We start from the raw sequence: 21,514 nt of genomic DNA, 5'->3' as shown, positions 1-21,514 counted from the left end.
CAGCAGCAGCCTCCGTTTTTCAAGGCAGTAAAACACCAGTCTCTGCCTCTGGCTTCATATCTGCACTAATTTAGAAGGGAAAAAATGTAACTGGGACCGAAGACGGTAGTGCTGTCTGGTGGCTTGTGTAAAGGAGCAGCTTGTCAGAGGCGAAGCTGTTGCTGTTTTCGTCTTGTTTTTTGGATGTGAATTTGGCAGCTAAGCTAGCTCTGAGGTTAGCTCATCCTCAACTGGCTCGTCAACTGTCTGCAGGACTGACTTGAGATAATCAACCGCTGTTCAAATTAACATCTCCCACTGCTGGCCCTGTGATAATCGTCAGGCAAGTCAGTCGTTGTTATTTCATGTCGACTATACATGTGGTGTGCAGATGCGGTGTGGACAAATGCAGCCACTTGCACTTCATTCAGGTTTTGTTTTGTTGTGGGCTGAGACTCTAAAATAGTAAAAAAGTTTGTTTGCCTTTCTATCAGTTAGATGGGTAGATGATAACCTTTCTTACCCCCATTAACTAGCACATTTCATCTATTTTAATCAGCCATTTCCTGCACATTTGAATTTAAAATTATGCCATGAAAGCGAAAGCACTTTTCATTTCTCTGGTTGGACATGTTGACATAGACTAAGTCAAATATTTCAATATTTATGTGCAAAATACCTAAATAATATGGGATATGATGACTAGTTATTTTAATCATTGGCTTAAATTAAGTTTGCATGGGCTTTAATGTTACCTGATTGATAATCCTATAACATACAATAATAAACGGGGTTATACAGATGGGTGACAAATAAAGGATAAACCAGAATAAATGAGATGAGAAATATAAAATGCTTCCACACAGTTGCACTCCTTGGTACAATTAAGTAACTAACATCCGACCATGCTCTGTGGCATGTATAAAATGCTGAGCAGACCCAATTATTCTGATTTTGTGTTAAGATGGCAAAAGAAAAAGATCGCTTTGTAAAAGTTTTCATCGTTGGGACACAGATGGTAGGAGCTTCATTCACAAAGACTGCACAACTTTGTGTCTCTATGTGTACAGTGACAAAAGTGACATCTGCATTTCGATCTACAGGAAATACATCAGTAAATTGTGAATCAACAGTGCACGTTTGATGACTGTGATACTCGTGCTTGAGTGCAATATGTAAGAAAAAACAGAAGAACAACTTTTCCTCATGTGACTGAAAATGTTAATGCAGGATGTAAACAGACTGTATCAGCAAGAACAGTCATTGACAATTTCATAGATAGGGATATTATAATAGGGTTGTAGTGCATAAACCCCGCATTACAAAGAGGAATGCACATTTGAAAGTTGGTCTACAGAGATGTGGATAAAGTGATAGTATAATCAGATGTCACTGAATGGTTTGATGAGTATGAAACCACTGTGAATCGTATGCTTTGACCTTCACAGTCACCAGATCACAACCTTAACTGAAGACTTATGAGAGATTTTGGGCCCACATGTTAGACAGTGCTCTCCACCACCATCATAAAAACACCAAATGAAAGAATATTTTTTGGAAGCACCTTACTTAGACACTTTATGTTGGTTTTTCCTTTTATTAGTCACCTGTCTCTAAGTTATCTTATTTCATCATGAAGCAGTAAACAAATGTCATCACATTGTTAGGTACAATCTCTTTCGTATGTTTATGCATGAAACAGGTCTATTAACTGATTGGTCTCCGGACAGATAACTAGTTTTTATAAACTTTAATTTAAGTAATTTAACAAGAAAAGAAAAAGCCAAACATTCTCATGTTCTAGCTTGTGAATCAAAAAAAGGATTAACTTCATCATTAGTTGCACGCCTACAGAGTAATAAACTAAACAAGCAAAAAAACAACAACAAGACCTCAAGCTATATCACATTACTACAAAAGCCAAAGTCCCAAACAATATCTTCTGTCATGATAATGATTTATATTGACCGATGTAGCTGTGTTGTCAAGATAAAGTAAAGCTTTCCTGTTATTTTTGACCAGTGTTTGTGTTTGTCTCCTTTTGACAGACTAAAAATGGGAATTCTGGGAAGCAGGTTTCAATCCCCCTCTCAGGGACCAGAGGAGGCTGTAGAGGGCACGAGTTCCAGTCGCAAACATGGATGTGAGTGTAAGAAAAGGAAACGAAATGCCCAGTGTGACTGCGAAAGTGAGCAAGAGGAGGACGACGCCATATTAGATACACCTCGCAGGCAAGTGTGATCAACAGACCAATGATCAAGTCAGTGTCAAATACATTTTAACCTGTCAATATTTTGCCTCATCTTTGCTTTTTGTCTGTTTTGTCTGTGTTTTCTAAATGTGAACAGGAAGAAATTGAAAAGTACATCACGATACATTTATCAAACCTTGTTCTTGAATGGGGAAAACAGCGACATTCGTATATGTGCCTTGGGACAGGATTGGAACCTCCACAAAGTGTACCTGTGCCAGGTAAAAAAAAGAAACCACATGGACAGGCGGTGATATAATCTTTCATGTGAGTTATCTCTAAAACTTAAGTTTATACTCCTTCTTTCTTGCTTTTGGCAGTCAGGGTATTTCTCCAGCATGTTCAGCGGATCTTGGAAGGAGTCCAACATGATGGAAATCAGTTTGGAGATCCCAGACCAGAACATCGACACTGAAGGTGAGACGATGTCAGTCACAGCAACTAGGCGTCATCAGTGTTGGTTGATCTGTTTCTGTGATTTACTGATAACACTGGACTGTTCTGTGTGTGTAGCCCTACAGGTCGTGTTTGGATCTTTGTACCGGGACGATGTTCTGATCAAGCCCAGCAGGGTTGTCAGTATACTTGCCGCTGCTTGTATGCTACAACTGGTCAGTAAATTGAAAAGAAGTCAGATTTTGTTTCAAATGTAAATCTTAATTTTTGTATAAATGCATTTATATGATACACTGAATGAAGTCTGGTGGTTTTGTTAATGTTGACAGGATGGCTTGATCCAGCAGTGCGGAGAGACAATGAAGGAAAACATCAGTGTGAAGACTGTGTGTGGTTACTATGCTTGTGCTAGTATCTACGGCTTGGATTCAGTCATGAAAAAGTCAGATTCCTATCTATTTCATGTGTTTTTTTAAAATAATGAGCACTAATAGTAAAGAGTGTCATTTCCATAGTGTATTTACGTAATACTGTTTCTGTGTTTGTGTATCTCTTCCTGCAGGTGTCTTGAGTGGCTTCTCAACAACCTGATGACACACCAAAATGTTGACTTAATGAAAGAACTCGGGTATGTATACTCAACTCATAATCCTTCAGTTTTTATGCCTTTATCTAACAATAGGCTATCTTCATTAAATAATATAACTATAAAACACTTACCACAATTATAGACTGCCAGGTTGAAGATTAAACAATTATTACTGTACAATAAGGAAACGGCATACCTACAGAATGACATCAGCTCATCTCAATGGGCAAAGAGCATGCCTAAACTATTATAGTATCTAAGAGAACAAAGAAATCATCTGTGATTGGTATCAGCCTATATGATTTTACCCAATAGAAGATGACCATGGAGCAGAACATGTATGAATATGCACATCCTACACTGGTCATACAACCCCAAAACAAGGGCCATAGGTCATAAATGATTTCTTGACACTTTACCCAGGGTCCCCACACCTAAGACTCTGAGCTTCTACCTCATTTGGATATAAGCCAAGAGAGAAGAAGAGCAATGGGCCTCCTGAAGATAACAACACAATCCACAAGACATATAGTGAAGAGGCAAAAGCAGTGATCCTACACTGACAATATTTAATTAAAATGATCAAACCAGTCATTGATTCTTCTTCACTTTTACAATTAAATTGGATATTAATTGGAGAAAACTTTGGCTTAAATGGTCTCAATTGCGTGCAGTGCTGTAACTATGTTAATATAAAACATTGTAAATATATTGTCTAACATGTACTCACTATTTGTGTCTGCACTGCATTCACAGGGCAGACGTGATGGAGCAGCTCATCCAGTCTTCGGACCTGTTTGTCATGCAGGTGGAGATGGATGTGTACACCGCTCTGAAGAAGGTACATGGATAAATTAAATATTTTATCACTTCTAGCAACACGCTGTATTTTCAGTGTTTTTTATTGACTCCCATTATAATTCCATCTCTTTTTAGTGGATGTTTCTGCAGCTCAATCCATCATGGGACGGACCCATCAAACAGCTTCTGGCTGATGCTGATGCCTGGCTTTGCAAACGCAGGACAGGTAATGTAATGCCACATCTTATGAAATAGTATCCTATTACGCCACGCACAGATGCTTTACTCCATTTTCTTTTTGACCATGGTCTGCAGATCTGTGTGAGAAAGAGCCCTTCTTGAACACGGAGGAAGGGGAATCTTTTTGTTCAGTGTTCAAACACGTCCGTCTGCAGTATATCATCAACGACCTTGCCTCTGCACGCATCCTGGAGAGAGACAACATTTTGCCCCCCGGTGAGATGCGATTGTGTCTACATAAACTCATGAAAGCTGCAAAGTGGTTTTGAATACAGTAAATAATTAGATTTAAGGATTTTATTACATAAATTCAGTTTGCATTAATGTTACTTGATTGATCAATTCTGGGTCCAATTACATGTAGGTCATTTTATTTCATCATGAGCTGTATTAAGAATTAGACAGGCTTGCTAAAATTAAGTAGAAACTTGAAGACAAACTACAAAGCTTAGTAAACTAATTTAATCACATTGTTACTGACAGTCTCTTCTATGTTTTAAGCACTGTCAATAATTTTCTGTTCATCTTTTCTATTCCAGACTGGTTAATGTCAGTGTACAAAAACCAGTGGTTTGCTATGCTGCGGACAGAATTTGACAATGATAACGGGTGAGAACCTGAAACTAGTAGTGCACTAATATATTTCTCCTTCAGATTTCTTCTTAAGTCTTGGTATATCCACAAAAACTTTATGAATTATAATATGATTTTAATGTGGGATTGACAAAAGCACTTGTTTAACATTAGTCCCCAGGAAGCTAACAAAGACGAGTTCGAGTTGAGCAGCATGAGGTGCGGCAGGAAGCTGACAAAAGATGGAGATGTGAGTAGAACAGTCTCAGTGTTTGAGTAACTTTAGCTCCCATACAGTAAATGTTTTTCATTTTACATCTGCAGAGAAAATTAGTGACAGTTTCTTCTCCACAGTACTGCTGGCGGTGGACAGGCTTTAACTTTGGTTTTGACCTGCTGGTGACCTACACAAACCGATTCATACTCTTCAAAAGGAATACTTTGAGTCAGCCATGTGGGGGTGCTGTGAGTCTGCAACCTCGGAGACATCTGGCATACAGGTCAGTAGTGCTTTCAACCTTAACCTAGAACATTTAACTAACTCATCTGCTAGGATAGTCTTAAACTATCTAAAGACTCAGTGATATAATATCACAAAATTTGAACAAATGGAGACTGGAAATAAAGTTAAACTCCGAGGAAAGACAATTAATTGATTTACTTCTAAACATATTGTACATGTTGGAAAATGCTTACAGAAAACATGTGAAAAGGTTGATAACTATGCAGTACTGAATTGTGGGAGTTTCTCACCCTCTCATTTTTCCTGATTTTCTGAGCCTGCCAAAAAGCTTGGCCCCTCCCCTACTATATAAGACTGAGAGGCCGCTTTCCTCAGTGGTTAACCTGCCTAGTGGCAAGTTATTTTTAACACATCTAACACTACTACCAATACAGTCTACAGTTAGCCAGTTAGCTGAGTTAGCCGCCGAGCTAGCAGCAGAAAGAGACATAGCGTCCATGTTTCGGGTAGAGGTGGTGACTTTGATTGACATGTCACACTTGGTAGGGGGCGGGGTTTCAGCGAACTCGGCAGGCACGCCCACAGTGTTTGTGAGCAAAGACAGAGGCTGATTTTTACACAACTTTGAAGCCTAATTTAATCATTCAGATTTGGAAGGGTTGTTAACAACACACTTTTCTGTGGTATGTCAAACTCAGCACACATATTTATTCTTACTTTACACAGACTTTAAATATACATATTTGAGTTCAAATGCAACAGAAGTGGGAACTGTTGGATTGTATTATTGCACTGATAATGAATAATGAATTCAGTGTAATTACTATTCCAATTAAACTTTTCACTTATTTTTGGCTCTTTTCTTTCTATTTTTCTAGGTTACGTCTCGCCTCCTTTGATGCTCGTGGAAAGCCGGTCTGCAGTCGCTCGACAGGTTACCAGCTTCTCACCCTCGAGAAAGACCAGGTCAGTGAGCGCTGCAAAAGGCTCACATGTCACTGCATTACCCTGCAAAAAAATGCTGATCTAACACTTGCTTAATAATTCCTCCTCTCCCTTCAATCATTCAGGAGTATGTGGTGATGAACCTGGACAGCCGGTTGTTGACATTCCCCCTCTACGTGTGCTGCAACTTCCTTTACACGTCGTCGCAGTCGGACCACCGGCCAGACTCCCCAGAACCGGAGAGCAGCACCCGCAGCGTGTCTTGATGCCTGTTCAACAGCCAATAACTGCTGCCATTCCTCTGGTAACACTGAGACACTGACACAAACTTGTCTATACAATCCACTGCCACATTTAACACCACTTTGACATTGGACATATCGTCTGCATGCTCTGTAACTCAGTGAGGTGTTAAGGGAAAATGTTGTGTATCTATGTATTCAGTGTTTGGGCACATTCTGAATTGGCTACATATAAATGGGCCAGGTGGGATTAGGTTGGCCCTTTGCCTTCACAGCAGCTTCAGTCCTCATTGGATCTCTGCTATCAACGACTTGCACTGGGTTGATGGACCCTTCCTCAAGATGGACAACTGTCAATTCTTTAAAGACAGTGGAAATCTGTTATGGACTTCAGAACTTTATATAAAGGCATTAATCGGGTGATTGAAGGCGAGGAAGGGTGTGACTTTACACTTATGTTAATGAAGCCACTCTGGAATTGGTTCATCAGTGTGTACAGTAAACCTGGGCCTTAAAAACAGTCTCATCATCAAGAAGCTGGCATCAGACCCTGTCACACCTCCATGACCTCGACTGGATTACAGATGCAGTCATGGCAACAGAAATGGTGGATTGACATCACCCTTGGATTTTCCTCCAAATGTAAACCCACATATGATGATGATAGACACCTCAACAAACATCTTAATCTTAATTCCTCAATCACTCGGCGGACCGTCTCAGAAAATAGAAATGACTTCTGCATCAGAATAATGGTTTGGCAGAAAATCTATTGTTACTCTGACCTTTATGTGATGTCTGTTGTTCTTCCGTTTGCTGTTGGGTCGGGTCAGAGGTGGGGCTGGCTGCTCTGCTACTAGGTGTGCACCAAAACTTGATTGGCGCAGTGCTGGTTTGAGCCGGGAGGGCGGGGTTCCCACTTCTTTTCTGATTGGCAAACAAAACGGCACATTGTGTTTGTGCTGACTTGAATGTAGTGCTGTAGTAGAGTTGACTGAATGATGCTTAGCTTTGATCTAGGTTTGAATTTGATTTATGTGAAATATGTTATTACTATATACATTATTCTCTATGCTGCAAGTAAATGTGATATTTCTTTTGCTTGCCGCATTACTGTAAGGTAACTTACAGTGTTTGCCAATGAAAATAACATGTAAAAAGATTCAAGTTCACCACAGCATCTGTACCACCTGCTGCTGTGTGATTATCAGAGATTTGAAATCCTACCTGCCAACATGCCCACAGTTGCTGCTAATGATGCTAATAAGTGGCAGGCCAGCACGATCGAATGGGGTGCAGCTGAAGAATACACCCAACAGGAATGTCTAAATTGTGAAAAACCAACTGAAAGATGGCAGTAAAAATGGATTTTTCCACTTTGATTTCATCACTCTTTAACCCTTTGGTTGCCCAGTCTTAAGCTGAACTTGTCACAATGCTAACACATATTCTACACCACTGCAGCTTCTGTCCATCTCCTCATAAGTAAAATAAAAGTAAAAACAGCATCAGCACATTCAAAAAATCCCAAGTATCATGTATTCCTTTAACTTTTTTAAAATGACATTTGCTGCAAAATGTAAATATTTATAAAATGTGATGTGAACAAAAACTTTGACATGAATGAGACAAGTAACTGCACAGCCCGGTGGTGTGACCACATGAGCTAAGCCCAAATACTGGTAACCATGGTGATGTGACATCCTCCCAATGAACCAGCATTGTGTGGCCGTAAAGCCAAACTTAACCCTGTAGTGTTGCTTCATTCAACATGAGGCTCTGGGATTCTTTGTGCATCAGCCTAATTTACAGTTTACAGTCCGGTTATTATCACCAGCCTTTCACAGAAATGTTGAAACATGTCAGGTTTTGAGACCTCCTGAGGTGTTAACCAGCTACACTGTTAAATATCATTTATTTTTGTTGAAGTTTTTCAGTTCAGTTGCTTCCTGTTTAGACAGTTATTAATCTGTGCTCATCACCAAATGAATCACCTGTGCAGTTTTGTTGTTGTATACATTTCTACTATTAATTTCATTATTATTAGTCTTGAAATCTGTTGTTACCTCATCTTGTGACAAAAACTGATGAATGTGGGGATTGTCAGACCTGTAAAGCTGACATTTACTAAGTCATTCATACGTTTATAGTTAAAGGTGTTTTTATTTGGCATTTATTTATTTTTTACTTCATTTGTATGGATTTATTTTTGCAAAAATAAATGTGTATTCAATTCTCAACTGCCAATAAAACTGCCCATCCACATGGGCTGTGGTGCTATCACATGATCTTATCTCTTTTTCCAATGTAAATCTTTACTGCAGCTGTACAGTTATTGTTGTATTTATGCTTCTGTGGCTCTTGTACTTGATAGATACTGATCCTGTCATCTGCCAAAAAAGATTTTTCTCCAAATATAATGTCCTTTCATGCTCACTTTAATCAATCTCCAGTCTCCATGTGTAAGTCTGACCTCCTATTTGGTGACATTCATCAGGACGTTCTTGATATATTTGGAAAAAGCTGTCTGGTAATTTGATTTCAGCGATTATGTTCTGTTGGATCCTACCAGATGACTCCCACTGTGCATAATTATCACTAGAGTGTGATGACTAATCTTGTAATTATTATTCCTTTATTGCATAGGTGTATCATTTTCGTTCATTAGACGATTGCTAAAAACTTAAACAATCATTCCTACGCGGTTTATTCTCTGCAGAAGGGCACAGATTGGGCTTGGATCTATTTTTGACGTCATCTTTATTAAGAGTGCAAAAGAGGTTGATTAACTGGCTAATCTTAGGCGATGTACCAGTCAGAGCATTTCCAACAGTCACCCCAAAACTGGCTGTTAGATATTTAGGCATTTACAAAGAAACTCAAGTTTTTAAGATTTTAAAAGACTGTCCAAATGCTGTTTGAGCACCTTCCATTTGGCTCCTCTCCAGTTTCTGTTCTGGTTTCTTTGCAGTGAAGTGTGATTATAATTCAGCAGCCATTTCCTTCACTAAATGTTGCCCAGTTAAAGTAAAAGCAATCCTGGCAAGCAAAGAGCTTTCTGCCCAACTACATCGATTTGGAGCGAGTTCAGTCTGTCACTTGTTATTCTGCATCAATAATCTGGCAGAGGACCTAAAACAAGAATGTAGTCTTCTATCAGAGTTTATAACACACATGGTTGTTTGATATCCCAGTCACGCGGCTTGCCTATTATTTTTAATTGATACCAGAAAAAGATACTATGGCTACTTCATTATTTATGGATATAATTACACTATATTAACGGTATTGCATCTGTTGCCTCTTATTCTCAGCTGTGAAATTACAACATTTTCTACATGAACATCAATGGTATATTAGATTTGGACAAATTAAATAGCTTGTGGGATTTAAATCAGGCTTACACTGGTGTTTACTACTTCTTATATTTCTTCCACCTTAGTGTTGCCTTTCTTGTACAGTATATTGTATATATTATGAATATTCATTTGCAGTCATTAAAATACATGAAACAAAATCATTACTGGTGTTTGTCATTGCCTTGGCTCCATACTTGCAAGCTGAGCCTTTATGTTCTTTATATTATGGAAGTGAATCAGTCCAAAAGCAGTTACATCTATATCACTTTTTATTCGGATACAAACATTCATAGAACTCAAAAATTACACACAAAAAAAAGATTGATGAATGATAGGACATCAGAGATTAATTATAAGAACGACTGAATAGCAAATCCTGCAAACAAACAGGATGTTCAAGACGTACACATGAACAAATCCAAATCCTTTCGACTGCATGGTGTACTGTCAAGTTTGAAATCTGATGCTCAGATGTGCAGTGAGTTCAGTTATCATTTTTAAAAAGTTAACACAGGTCTCTGAAGCAGTTTTGAGCCAGGATCTTGTTTCTACACAACAACGTGACATCAGATGACACCAGTTGTATCACTAGATTTCTTTCTCGTTGCAGCAATACAAATAAAACAAGATCAACAACCTCCAGCCTAGCCTTAGTGTCACATTATCCATTTTAAACTCTCTACTCTTTCATGGTGTTCCAGATCCATCTACTTTGGTTGTAACTGGTCAAACTGGCTGAGTTGATGTACTCTGCGCTGCTGTGTGTGTGTATATGTGTGTAATGAGGCTGTCTACAGGACAGACTTCAGCAATCCATCCTGCTTTTCACTGCTGTATAGAGTCCAAATTCTCTTTGATTCTTCGGGTCATGCTGGGGATCAGGTTTACATGGTCGTCCACACAGCTACCCACACAGCGCTCCATCAGTGACTTCACGGCTGGCTCCTTGGCGCCAGAGTCAAAAAGATCCTTGGCCTTGTCGTTGCAGTGCATTGTGCATCTGGTGAGACGGTCCTGAGGAGCAAAGAGGGGAGGACGCAGGGTTTAGGACATGTGGATGCTGCAGGTGAACAAGACTTGCCAGTAGATTTTTTTTAAGAGGACTTTCCAGGTCACATGTAACCAATGGTTGAAATCTAAAGTACAATATTTTTTACAATACAAAATGAACTAAATTGCTTTACGGGGTTAATATGAATAAAATAAAATCTTTAATAACTGCTGTTATTTTTTCATTACAGAATCATTTAATTAGACCACAGATTAAAATAGATCATGTAGAGCTGCAACAATTAGATGATTAAATTATCAACAACACAAGCTTTTCTGTGTCATATGTGATAATAAACTGAATTTCTTTGGATTTTCGACCACTGACCAGACAAAACATTTAAAGACATCACTGGATCTTAAATGCCATAACAGGTATTTCTCACTACTTTCTAACATTTTATGGACTAAATATAATTACTCAAGAAAATTATCAACAGATTAATTGGTTGCCGCCCTTGTATCACGTATCAAAGTATCAATATTATTCCTCTGAAAGCCAATGAATGATAATATTGAAATATTGTCCAACCCAGGGTTTTATGTTGTAGTTGCTGCTGCTGTTTTTTAATGTTATAAGTAGTTTACTGATTGGTAACTTGGCTGCACGTGTATGATTTTTTGCTTTCTCCTCAAGAAAACCGATGCTTGAACTTGTAGAGTGACCTCTTCAATAAAAACCCCACATAATGATCAACTGTAAATTACTCCAATGAGATCAAATACACAATAAGGTAGTTAACCTCAGTAACAAAGCAAAGTATATTTTACTTATTTAGTCTTCTTAACAATCATAGTGAAGTTGAATTTTTAGCTAAATTTCAACTGCTAAATATTATGTGTGGCAAGTTTAATAGAGGTTATAACACCTTTACTATGGATGATGCTAAATTAAACTAGACGAGGACTTAAATGACCAGAAAATATCCATATTTGAGAAACTATGGCAGAGAATTTAGACATTTCTTCTTAAAAATGACTTAAAATATTCAATTGGGTAAAAACAAAAAATCTCACACACACTGGGGTGCAGTGTCGTGAGGGACCCTCACCTGGAACTTCTCCAGCTCTGAAGTGACAAGTCCCTGAGCTTTGGCCAGAGGAGTGTGACACCTGTCGATGCACTGATGCACCTGAGACATGGAGTCCGAGGGGCGCTCACAGCACTCTGCACTGCACCTGAACATGCGACCCTGCAAAACACACACATACACACACACACACATACACACACACATACACACATACATACATACATACATACATACATACATATACACACACACACACACACACACACACACACACAGTTAACATTCAGATAGGAACATGTGATTGGTGCATATGCTCATTGCACGCACAGACAGTGTACGTGGTGCAGATTAGGGTGCACAGATGGACACCTACCTGCATTTTACGGATGTTATCCCTCTCCAGACTCTGCACCATGTCTTCGACCACATTCTGAACTCGTGCCTGATGAGCCTCCGCCATCTCTGCTGGTCCTGCTCAAGTCTTCACAAATACTCAAGACCAGTACACAGCATGTAAACCAAGTGGGACAGGCGCCAAATACCTTCGCTTTACTAATTGATAGTAACTAAGGTCACCTCCATTCAAGCATGGTTCAGCAAGAGAGACGGATAACGTCACTTCCGCCTTTCTTCCGTAACCGGTTTTAGGGAAATAAAATCCTCTTCCGTTTTGTGTGGGAGAAGAGAATAAAGTGAAATAGTCCGGATCCGATAGGCTAATTAACAGATATTAATCAGACATTATTTATACAGTCTATGGACATTATACAGGATTCACAAGTTAGGGTGTTAGGTGAGTTTTATTCAGTGATGGGGAGTCATTGATCACACATGTAATGGCGTTACGTAATGTAATTACAAAATAAATGTAACTAATCTGTTACAGTTACTGAGCAAAAACGTGTAATAAAATTAATGTTGATGTTTACAAAAGGGGTTACATCTGAAGTCAGACCTTTAAGATTTTTTTCAGGAGGGTTTTTTCCCCTCATTATTTAATATTTAACATATCACTGAATACATATATTGCTGTTTTTAATTATTTTTTTATTATATCTTATTTTTTACATGTTGTAAATAAATCATGACATACACTTATTTGGAGCACACGTGGGTGTGTAATGTTGTCACAGTACCAATTAAGCCTATGCCTTTTGACTTTTGAAAAAAAATCTTTATTTTATTTATTTATCCAAAATCTACTAATGAATACATTTTCAAATGAGAGATCAATCTTGCTTTATAAGAAATTACCTCCTTTATACATCATGTCAGTATCCATGAAAAACACCAGCCATATGACAAAAGTGTAAGCCACACTCACATTTACTATAAGTGACAGTAAGACACATCCTCCAGTGTAATAAAAGAGGAAGCTGTTCAGAAACCTGGACGTAGCTGGAGCTATGAGCTGGAGACACTCAACCTGTGTATCTGGACTAAAAGGAAGAAACAGTATTGCTTGTGATATATAATAAAATATAACTAATGTTAAAATGAACATCAATAACAAACAGTAGAGGGCACCAATACACCACTGTAGCATCTAGTCTGCCTTTTCCAAAGAAGATGAAGCAGAAACGTGCTCGGAATATTTTTACTAGCATGGTGAAGTCATTAGCCGCCCTACTCTGCCTCTGAATATAGTAGGGCGGGTAATGACTTCGCCATCCTAGGCAAAAAAGTGCCTGCCCGGAAGTGTGTCTCAATATTTAGCGACGTAAACGCATGCGTACACTGCGGTCCGGCGTGACTCAACCGTTAACAAGTTTAGTTAGTTTTTGCCACTTTTTGGTGTTAAAGTGGCTTTTGTCAGCGGTGTAGTTTCATGTTTAATCAGACAGGGGGACTTTTTAGCGAGCAGTAAAGTTAACTTGAAGTGTTACGGTGAAGACAACTCTGTGAAAGCTACTTCTGGATCGGCACACCACCTGTATTCACTTCTGAAATAGTGAGTCTAAGTTCTGCACTTTACCTCTGCACTCTTTCTCGTTTTTATTGTTTAATATTAGACAGACACGATATTGTACAGCTGAGTCCAACACTTCATTATATTACAGTTGTTTATTTGTCTTTCTTTGCGTAAGCCTGACCTGCTGTGACTTTAACCTTTGACCACACACTGATAGACACATGGCTGATATGTCTATTATGTCTATAATATGTTTATTCCTCCTGTACAGATGCTCCTGATTGCAGAGCACTAAATTCCCACAATGAGTCTACAAAACCTGTCACTGAGGGCACTGCTGCTCCTGGGACTTTGGCACACTGGGAGTAGAAGTCTAGCCTCAGCTCCTGGGCTGCAAGATCAGCCCAAAAAGATAGGTAAGCCAGTGCCAGTGTGTATCTGAAAACAAACAACAAATCAGTTTCTCCTTTGTGCAGCTAGTCTACCTCCTTTATTCATTCTGTTGCGTCTAAATCTGTTTCAGTGGAGGATAGTCGAGCAATTATCCTCCCCAGCATGATGAAGATGGAGAGGCTTGTTTCACATTATATTTCTGAGGCAGAGACCTCACTGTGACTTCACCCAATACATTATTATTATTGACAAACACAGTCAAGTTAAGAAAAAATAAATTTATTTTAAAATTGACCAAAGTCATCACCATGATTTGCGTGAATTGCTGTTTGTTAGTTAACTCACTCAATGCTATGTGATCTCAACAGGGAAATGGGATTTACAATAAAAAAATACTCCCTATACAGGTGATACACTTCCTGTAGTTCTTCCCAGAGGGAAGTTTGTCCAATTTGTCCAAGTCAAAATGAAAAATGACCAATTGTTTGATGTGATTGTTTTTTTTCTTGGTTTGATCTTGACACATGTCAGAAAAAGTAAACTTGCTATAGTCAAATAGAAATTAATTTATGTATGCGTATAGTGCTGCAGCTAATTAATATTTTATTATCGATGAATCTGTTATTTTCTTAATTTATCAATCAGTCATTTGGTCTATAAAATGTCATAAAATGTCCCAAACAACAGTCTATAAGCGTGAGATGTTCAGGATAAAGGAAATCAGAAAATATTCACACTTGCGAAGCTGGAACCAAAGAATTTTAGCAGGAAAATGATGAATTGATCATTAAAGCAGTTTCTGATTTATTTTTCTGTCGATCAACTAATCGATTATTCAACTAATTGTTGTAGCTCAAAGTGTGTATTTCGTCAAACTGTATTTATTGAAGTGAAGTGAAGGCATCACCGTTAAAATAAGAAATGATGCTACGTGAGCCGTATTGTGTGCCGTGTAGGGCTGGGTGATTATGGCAAAAATCAAAATCACGATTAATTGAACTTTTAACCTCGATTACGATTAATGAACAATAATTTACACCCTTTATGAAAAATTCAAATTCAAAAATCATTGTTTGGGTTAAAATGATCACTGGAGACAAGTTTTCAAATTCCTTAAAGATATGCAACCTTTACTGTCATGGCAACAGTGAACACCACGATTAATTGACATGAGCAAAATTAAGACAATTAAAGTTTCTAAATGTCAGTTTTGATTATTTTTCGATTAATTGCCCAGCCTTACTTCCGTGTTCCTTATTAGTAGGAAATGAGGATGAATAAATTGATTGATATGCACTCCGACTGCACTGAATACACTGAATGCATGAAATAACTTTAAGAAGACGAGATAAGCGTGTCAGAAATTAGCTGATTTCTGTTTTCTTTACTCCTTTTACCAGCTGTGGTTGGAGCAGGCATTGGTGGCACAGCTGCAGCGTATTACCTGAGGAAGGAGTTTGGAGCTGGTGTGAAGATCGATGTCTTTGAACCTGGAAATGTTGGCGGCCGATTAGCAACAGTGAAGATTGGGGATTATGAATATGAGACGGGAGGTGCTGTGATTCATCCTCTGAATCTACACATGAAGGAATTTATTGAAAAAATAGGTAAGGTTACAGTTTCTTAAAATAGACTGCACAAACACACGAGTAGTTAAAATCATAACTGGTGTGTGTTAGAAATCTGTTTCTGCTGTGTGTGCTTTTTTTAGGTATTCCTCCGAGGAAAGACGTCCCTTCTAAAATGGCAATCTTTGATGGAAAGGAGCTCACATTTGAAGAGAGTGATTGGTTTATTGTAAATTTCTTACGCATGCTCTGGCGATACGGGTTTAGTTTTCTTCGGATGCACATGTGGGTGGAGAGTATTTTGGACAAATTCATGAGGTGAGAGTTTATTTTCTGTTGTGTAATAATAACTTTAAACCAATACCAACATCATAATATCATAACGTATTTGATGCTCCCACTTCTGTCTTTATGATAATGTAAATCATTTTATTCCCAGGATTTACCAGTACCAGCAGTATGGCTACTCGTTCTCCAGTGTGGAGAGGCTCTTGCATGCCATGGGCGGCGATAGTTTTCTGACCCTGATGAACCAAACCCTGGAGGAAACCATGATGGGTGAAGGATTTTCGCAGATCTTCCTTAATGATATTGTTGCGCCAATCACTCGTGTCAACTATGGCCAAAGTGTTCGCATCAACGGCTTTGTGGGTATGTTTCTCAATGTAAGAGTTTTTTTCGTTGGTTCATCAAATATCTAAATATACAAGGTTTTTTGTTGAAAGGTGTAAACTTGTAAAATAGAGCTGACATGCTTGTCTCGTCATGTAGGGGCTGTGTCATTAGCGGGGGCAGATTCAGGCCTGTGGGCAGCGGATGGAGGCAATAAGAGGGTGTGCTCAGGACTGCTATATCACAGCAAGAGTGAGCTTATCTCTGCCAGAGTGACTTCCATATCAGTCAAAGTTCGCCCATCCAAGACAGGTACCGTAAAATTCAGGTGTATTTATTCAGTCTTATTCTTTATTTTTGAATATTTCATCTTAACTTCCTCTGCCTCTAATTTTCAGGCACCACAACCAGCTTCTATGAGGTCAATTATGTTGGAGACTCAGGTTCAGCACACTCTCTGTATGACATAGTGGTAATAGCAACGCCACTTCACCAGGGGAAGTCTGACATAACCTTCTCAGGCTTTTCCCCTCCAATCCCGTCCCACTACCCTGGGCGCTACCACCAGACGGTCTCCACTCTGGTCCATGGTGTACTGAACATGTCCTACCTCGGGACCACAGAGCCGGCCTCAGAGTTCATGGTGTCTGATGTCCTTACCACGGACTCAAAGGGCTCTTTGATCAACAGCCTGAGCTCTCTCGACCCTGTGCACATCCCTCCAAATTACAAGCGACCCCCTGCCAGCCAGAACAAAGTCTGGAAGGTGTTCTCCCAACACTCGCTGTCCCAGGAGCAGCTTCACGATATGTTCCTCTCCTGGGATTCAGTGTCAGAGACAAAGTGGCTGGCTTACCCCGCTTACCGCCCGCCACACCGCAAGACCCCCCCCTTCATCCTGCACAACCGGCTGTACTACCTCAACGCTGTGGAGTGGGCAGCTAGCGCCATGGAGATGAGCGCTATCTCTGCCAGGAACGTGGCCCTGTTGGCACACCACCGCTGGCACAACCAGGTTAGCAAGATAGACCAGGAGGACCTGCACACCCGCCTTAGAGGGGAACTTTGAGGAGAGAGAACTACTTGAGATAAGAACCAAATGCAATAAAACACTATCATTTATACACCCACACAGATACACACAGGCTGCACTGTAACTGTAACACTCCTGTCGTGGGAAAGCCCAACACTTTCATCAGGTATCTGGGGTACTATGCCCTCTTTAAACATAAAGAATAATTCATGTGTCATTACAACTTGGGTCTTATTTTTATTTTATTGGTGACATGCTCACAAAAGTAAACACTGAGATCTTGGACATCAGTGATAACACTACAAGAAAGTCAAACAGGGATAGAAGGACAAGAGTTATGAATATCAGGTTGTAAACAATGCAGCTGTTTTGCCTGATTATCATTTTATATGGGTTGGTAATAATCCATCATGGCACAGGAAAACCGTGTGCAGATAAATGTTAAATTAGAAGGTTGTTTGTTAAAGGATAGGTTCACAGTTTTTCAAGGCTGTCTTAAAACAACAGTCAGTTACCCAAATGAGTATTAATACAGTTTTTCCTTAATATAGTCTTCATACTGGCCATTAGAAGATCCCTCTCTAATATGCTACCAGTGTAAATTATGATGGATGAAAAAACAAAAGAAAAGACCTGGAAAACTGTGATGGATGTTTACAACATACAGTTAATAATTTTATTGATGCCTTTCTTTTCTTTTCCTAATGAACTGTCTAACCTGGACGTTTGAGACCTAGATCTCAGCAGCAAACTCAGTGAGTACAATCTTACTTTATACAATGGGAAGGATGAACATAACTCTAAAAATAAGACCCTGTATTGTAATAAAGATGAATTATCCTTTTTTATTAATCCTAATAGTAGCCACAGGCCATCATTCTCAGTACTGAAACCTGAAGGCATCACCAGCAACAGCAGCACAAATCACATGAAAAAGGTGGAACAACATTGTCTTGTGCTGAATTTTGTAATCACTGTGAACCACACTGGACTGCAGGGTAGACACATAAGTGTTCCTTTGTCTGTTAAAGTGTCTTTTTCCCCTCCCCCCTAATGTGCCCTGCTGCTGTTATGAACACAGTACAGCTAACCTTTAAGAACCTTTGTCACCTTTTGGCCAACTTCCTGCGTAGTATTCGCTAATGTAAAGATGTTCCTGTGTCTTCCGATGATTCCGACGAGTCTCTCTACCTCCTCAACAGACTACTGTATGTGTAGTTAGTGAGTACAGGCAGCTGTCAGCAAGGGAGTTGTGCCAACCAAGAAGATTTCTGAGTAAAGTGGATGTTATTGATGTCACTGATGAAAAGCATTCATGAGTCCAACTTTTTTTTTTTACTACTTAAATACACAAAACCATGATTGGAGAGTCTAATCCCAAGATAATGTGTACAAATTGTGATTTTGCTTGAATTAATTAACATCAAAGTAATGATTTTATGTCTTTATTAAATTATTATTACTTTCCCTTTTTAATTAAAAAAAAAATTTTTTCCTTTCCTGTGTCACTGAGCATTGCCAGAAGTCTGATCAGCAGGACCCAGCTAGAAGGAGTTGGATGCATTTCTGTATTTTGTTGTGGGGAAGACTCTTCTTTTAACCTGTTTGGTACTTCTCATTTATTGGATCTGATGTTTACCAGATGTAATGATTTAAAAATACTGTTCCTACCTAAACCACTCTAATGTTCATCAACCACTTTGGGAAGAAGTGGTAGTTTGCTAATAGTTTCTTAAGCTTTTTTAGAAGTGTTTTTTTTTTTTAGATTTTTAGCTTGAGTGTGTGTCAGGACATACTGTAGCATATTAATAGTGCACTTTAATTGATGAGACCCATGCAATTACCAAAAAAACAATAAGAGTATAGACTTTTTTAACAAATAAAACATTTTGACTACATTTGATTTGATTTTAAACAATACTTAAATCTCCCAGAGTATAGTTGTTTTAAAAATGTTTACAATCACAATAAAGTGATGAGATCTTGTCTGTTTTCTTCTTGTATTCATTTAAAGACTGGTTAAATTATGTTTGAATCACTTCTCAAAACATACTCCACTCATATACAGATGGATGACAAATTGAAGGGAAGAAACTAGTCTCTTAATAAGGTGTTGGGTAATCACATGCTGCCAGAACCCCTTCAATGCACCTCTGGATTGATTCTAGTCTCTGACCTCTACTGGAAGAATGAACGTTATTGTGTTTGATGATGGTGGTGGATAGTGTTGTCTAACAAGGCCCAAAATATCTCATAGGTGTAGAAATGTTTAATCATAGGACAACTGAACCCAATCCTTGCCAGCAAAATGCCCCCAACAGCATAACAGTGTCCTTTGGGTGGTGGCAATGTTATCCTGGGAGATCCCTTTTTCTTCATAATAAAGGTGATCACTCAGAACAACTTTGTATTGATTTGCATTGAGTTTCCCCTCTGAGGAGACCAGTGGACCTTAGCTACATTAGCAAAATGCCCCCCACGGCATAACAGAACCACCAGATCCTCTCACTGTAGGTGTCAAGCATACAGACCTGTACTGGTTTTCCATTACTTTGTCACCCATCTGTAGATCTAGCTTTTTATGATACAATTTAGGGCTGTGCGATTATGGCAAAAATCAAAATCATGATTAATTGAATTTTTAACTTCGATTATGATTAAAGAACGACTATCTCCACCCTTTATGAAAAATTATGTATTTTCACAGTTTCTTTTGTTTTGTATTTTCCACTGCTGCCCTCACACATGAGGATCTTTAGGGAGTGAAGATAATGATGTTTTAAGGTGTGACGCTGTGATTAATGTCTAGTTTACTTGATTAGAACTATGTAAAGATCATGGTTTGGGTTAAAATCATCACTGGAGACAAGTTTTCAAATTCCTTAAAGATATGCAACCTTTACTGTCATAGCAACAGTGAACACCACGATTAATTGACATGAGCAAGATTAAGATGATTAAAGTTTCTAAATGTCGGTTTCAATTATTTTTGATTAAGCCCTAATACAATTGGTGCTATGGCCTTAAAGACCACAACTGTTTTGATCTTATTTCCAATTTTATATATCATCTAAAATTCAGATTTTCTCATGTTTTGACAGATTCAGGACCGAGGAGACGAGGCTAAAATGTTAATTAACTGCGTTGCCAAAATGACACCAGCATCTCTTTGATCTTGCTATTAATTGAAGAATTGTCTGAGCTCCATTGTGACCCATCATTCATATGCCAAGGCTGCACGGTGAAATCACCGTTTCCATCCATAAAAGGAAACGGAGATTGTTTTCAGTTGGGATACATGGAGTCCCACTTGTCCCACAGACACAGTAACATCCCAAATAAAGGCCCATGTGACTGCAGAGCCAACAATGGGTGGCATTGATGGCCTGAATAAGGATACGTCTGTGTGGTGATGTGCCACCCAGCTGTCCTCTCAGGTAGGGAGGGACAATGGTACCAGAGCCGCCTGTCCATGCGAAACATGTGATGTGACTGAAGATATAAGAGGCTGCAAACTGACAACAACACACAAAGAGTTTAGGGTGACGCCGAAATCCTTCCACATCCACACCAGGAGCCAAGATGAGATTTCTAGTGCCGCTATTTGTTTTCCTTGCTGTGGCAGCATTTCAGTCTGGTAAGAAGACTAAATGTTCATGATTTTAATGGAATTAGAAAATGATTTTATATAAAAATGTGGTGATTCTCCAGTGATGGAGGCTGAGAGGTTAAAAGTTGTGGAATTCTCATGTTCAACATGGCTTGGGAACATCTCCAGTCTGTTTTATTTTGTGTTTGCTTTCACTTCTCTATGCATATGTACATGTTCAGTTATGTTTATTCTGTAATTACTTGAAACCTGACTGATGTATTCGTCATGACTTCTAGCTCTCTCTGCATCTCTGGAATCCACAGAAAAAGAGGAAAAAGCTGTTCCCTATGGTGAGAAATGATTGTTATTTATCTTAACAGTGATTAACAATAGCCATAATAATGATAATGGTGATGACAGTTGCATTAAAACTTATCTTCTTGCAGATGGGCTTGCTGAACTGCAAAAAATAGGTACTGTGC

General features: G+C 38.9%; 3 protein-coding genes across 4 annotated transcripts; 2 read left to right on the top strand and 1 right to left on the bottom strand.

Annotated features, from left to right (window-relative positions):
* On the top strand, window positions 1-8,762 carry gmcl1 (germ cell-less, spermatogenesis associated). Its single transcript, XM_053339662.1, has 15 exons — window positions 1-322; window positions 2,028-2,214; window positions 2,332-2,451; window positions 2,551-2,647; window positions 2,744-2,841; window positions 2,956-3,068; window positions 3,189-3,254; window positions 3,972-4,056; window positions 4,152-4,242; window positions 4,332-4,472; window positions 4,796-4,865; window positions 5,004-5,079; window positions 5,184-5,329; window positions 6,171-6,258; window positions 6,363-8,762. Exons 2-15 carry the CDS (start codon window positions 2,035-2,037, stop codon window positions 6,501-6,503), a joined length of 1,512 nt encoding a protein of 503 aa, XP_053195637.1. The 5' UTR covers window positions 1-322; window positions 2,028-2,034; the 3' UTR covers window positions 6,504-8,762.
* Window positions 8,763-10,089: 1,327 nt separating this feature from the next.
* fam136a (family with sequence similarity 136 member A) lies at window positions 10,090-12,511 on the bottom strand. Its single transcript, XM_053339663.1, has 3 exons — window positions 12,296-12,511; window positions 11,941-12,081; window positions 10,090-10,852 (listed from the first exon to the last, which is right to left on the bottom strand). The coding sequence occupies exons 1-3, from the start codon at window positions 12,380-12,382 to the stop codon at window positions 10,664-10,666; spliced, it is 417 nt and encodes a 138-aa protein (XP_053195638.1). The 5' UTR covers window positions 12,383-12,511; the 3' UTR covers window positions 10,090-10,663.
* Window positions 12,512-13,755: 1,244 nt separating this feature from the next.
* Window positions 13,756-19,420, top strand: pcyox1 (prenylcysteine oxidase 1). 2 transcript variants are annotated; one of them, XR_008323466.1, is made up of 8 exons: window positions 13,756-13,873; window positions 14,106-14,250; window positions 15,628-15,834; window positions 15,939-16,113; window positions 16,235-16,446; window positions 16,567-16,719; window positions 16,806-18,195; window positions 18,302-19,420. XR_008323466.1 is itself a non-coding variant. In XM_053339660.1 (7 exons), exons 2-7 carry the CDS (start codon window positions 14,139-14,141, stop codon window positions 17,474-17,476), a joined length of 1,530 nt encoding a protein of 509 aa, XP_053195635.1. In that variant the 5' UTR covers window positions 13,756-13,873; window positions 14,106-14,138; the 3' UTR covers window positions 17,477-19,420. The 2 variants fall into 2 exon arrangements, 1 of the variants encoding a protein (XP_053195635.1); XM_053339660.1 differs by having other exon boundaries at window positions 16,806-19,420.
* The last annotated feature ends 2,094 nt before the right edge of the window (window positions 19,421-21,514 follow it).

The sequence above is a fragment of the Scomber japonicus genome, chromosome 19, assembly GCF_027409825.1.
Source record: "Scomber japonicus isolate fScoJap1 chromosome 19, fScoJap1.pri, whole genome shotgun sequence".
In the NCBI taxonomy this organism is placed as follows: Eukaryota; Metazoa; Chordata; class Actinopteri; order Scombriformes; family Scombridae; genus Scomber; species Scomber japonicus.
The sequence above is the reverse complement of the archived record's forward strand: the minus strand, read 5'-3'. Positions and strand labels throughout refer to the sequence as shown.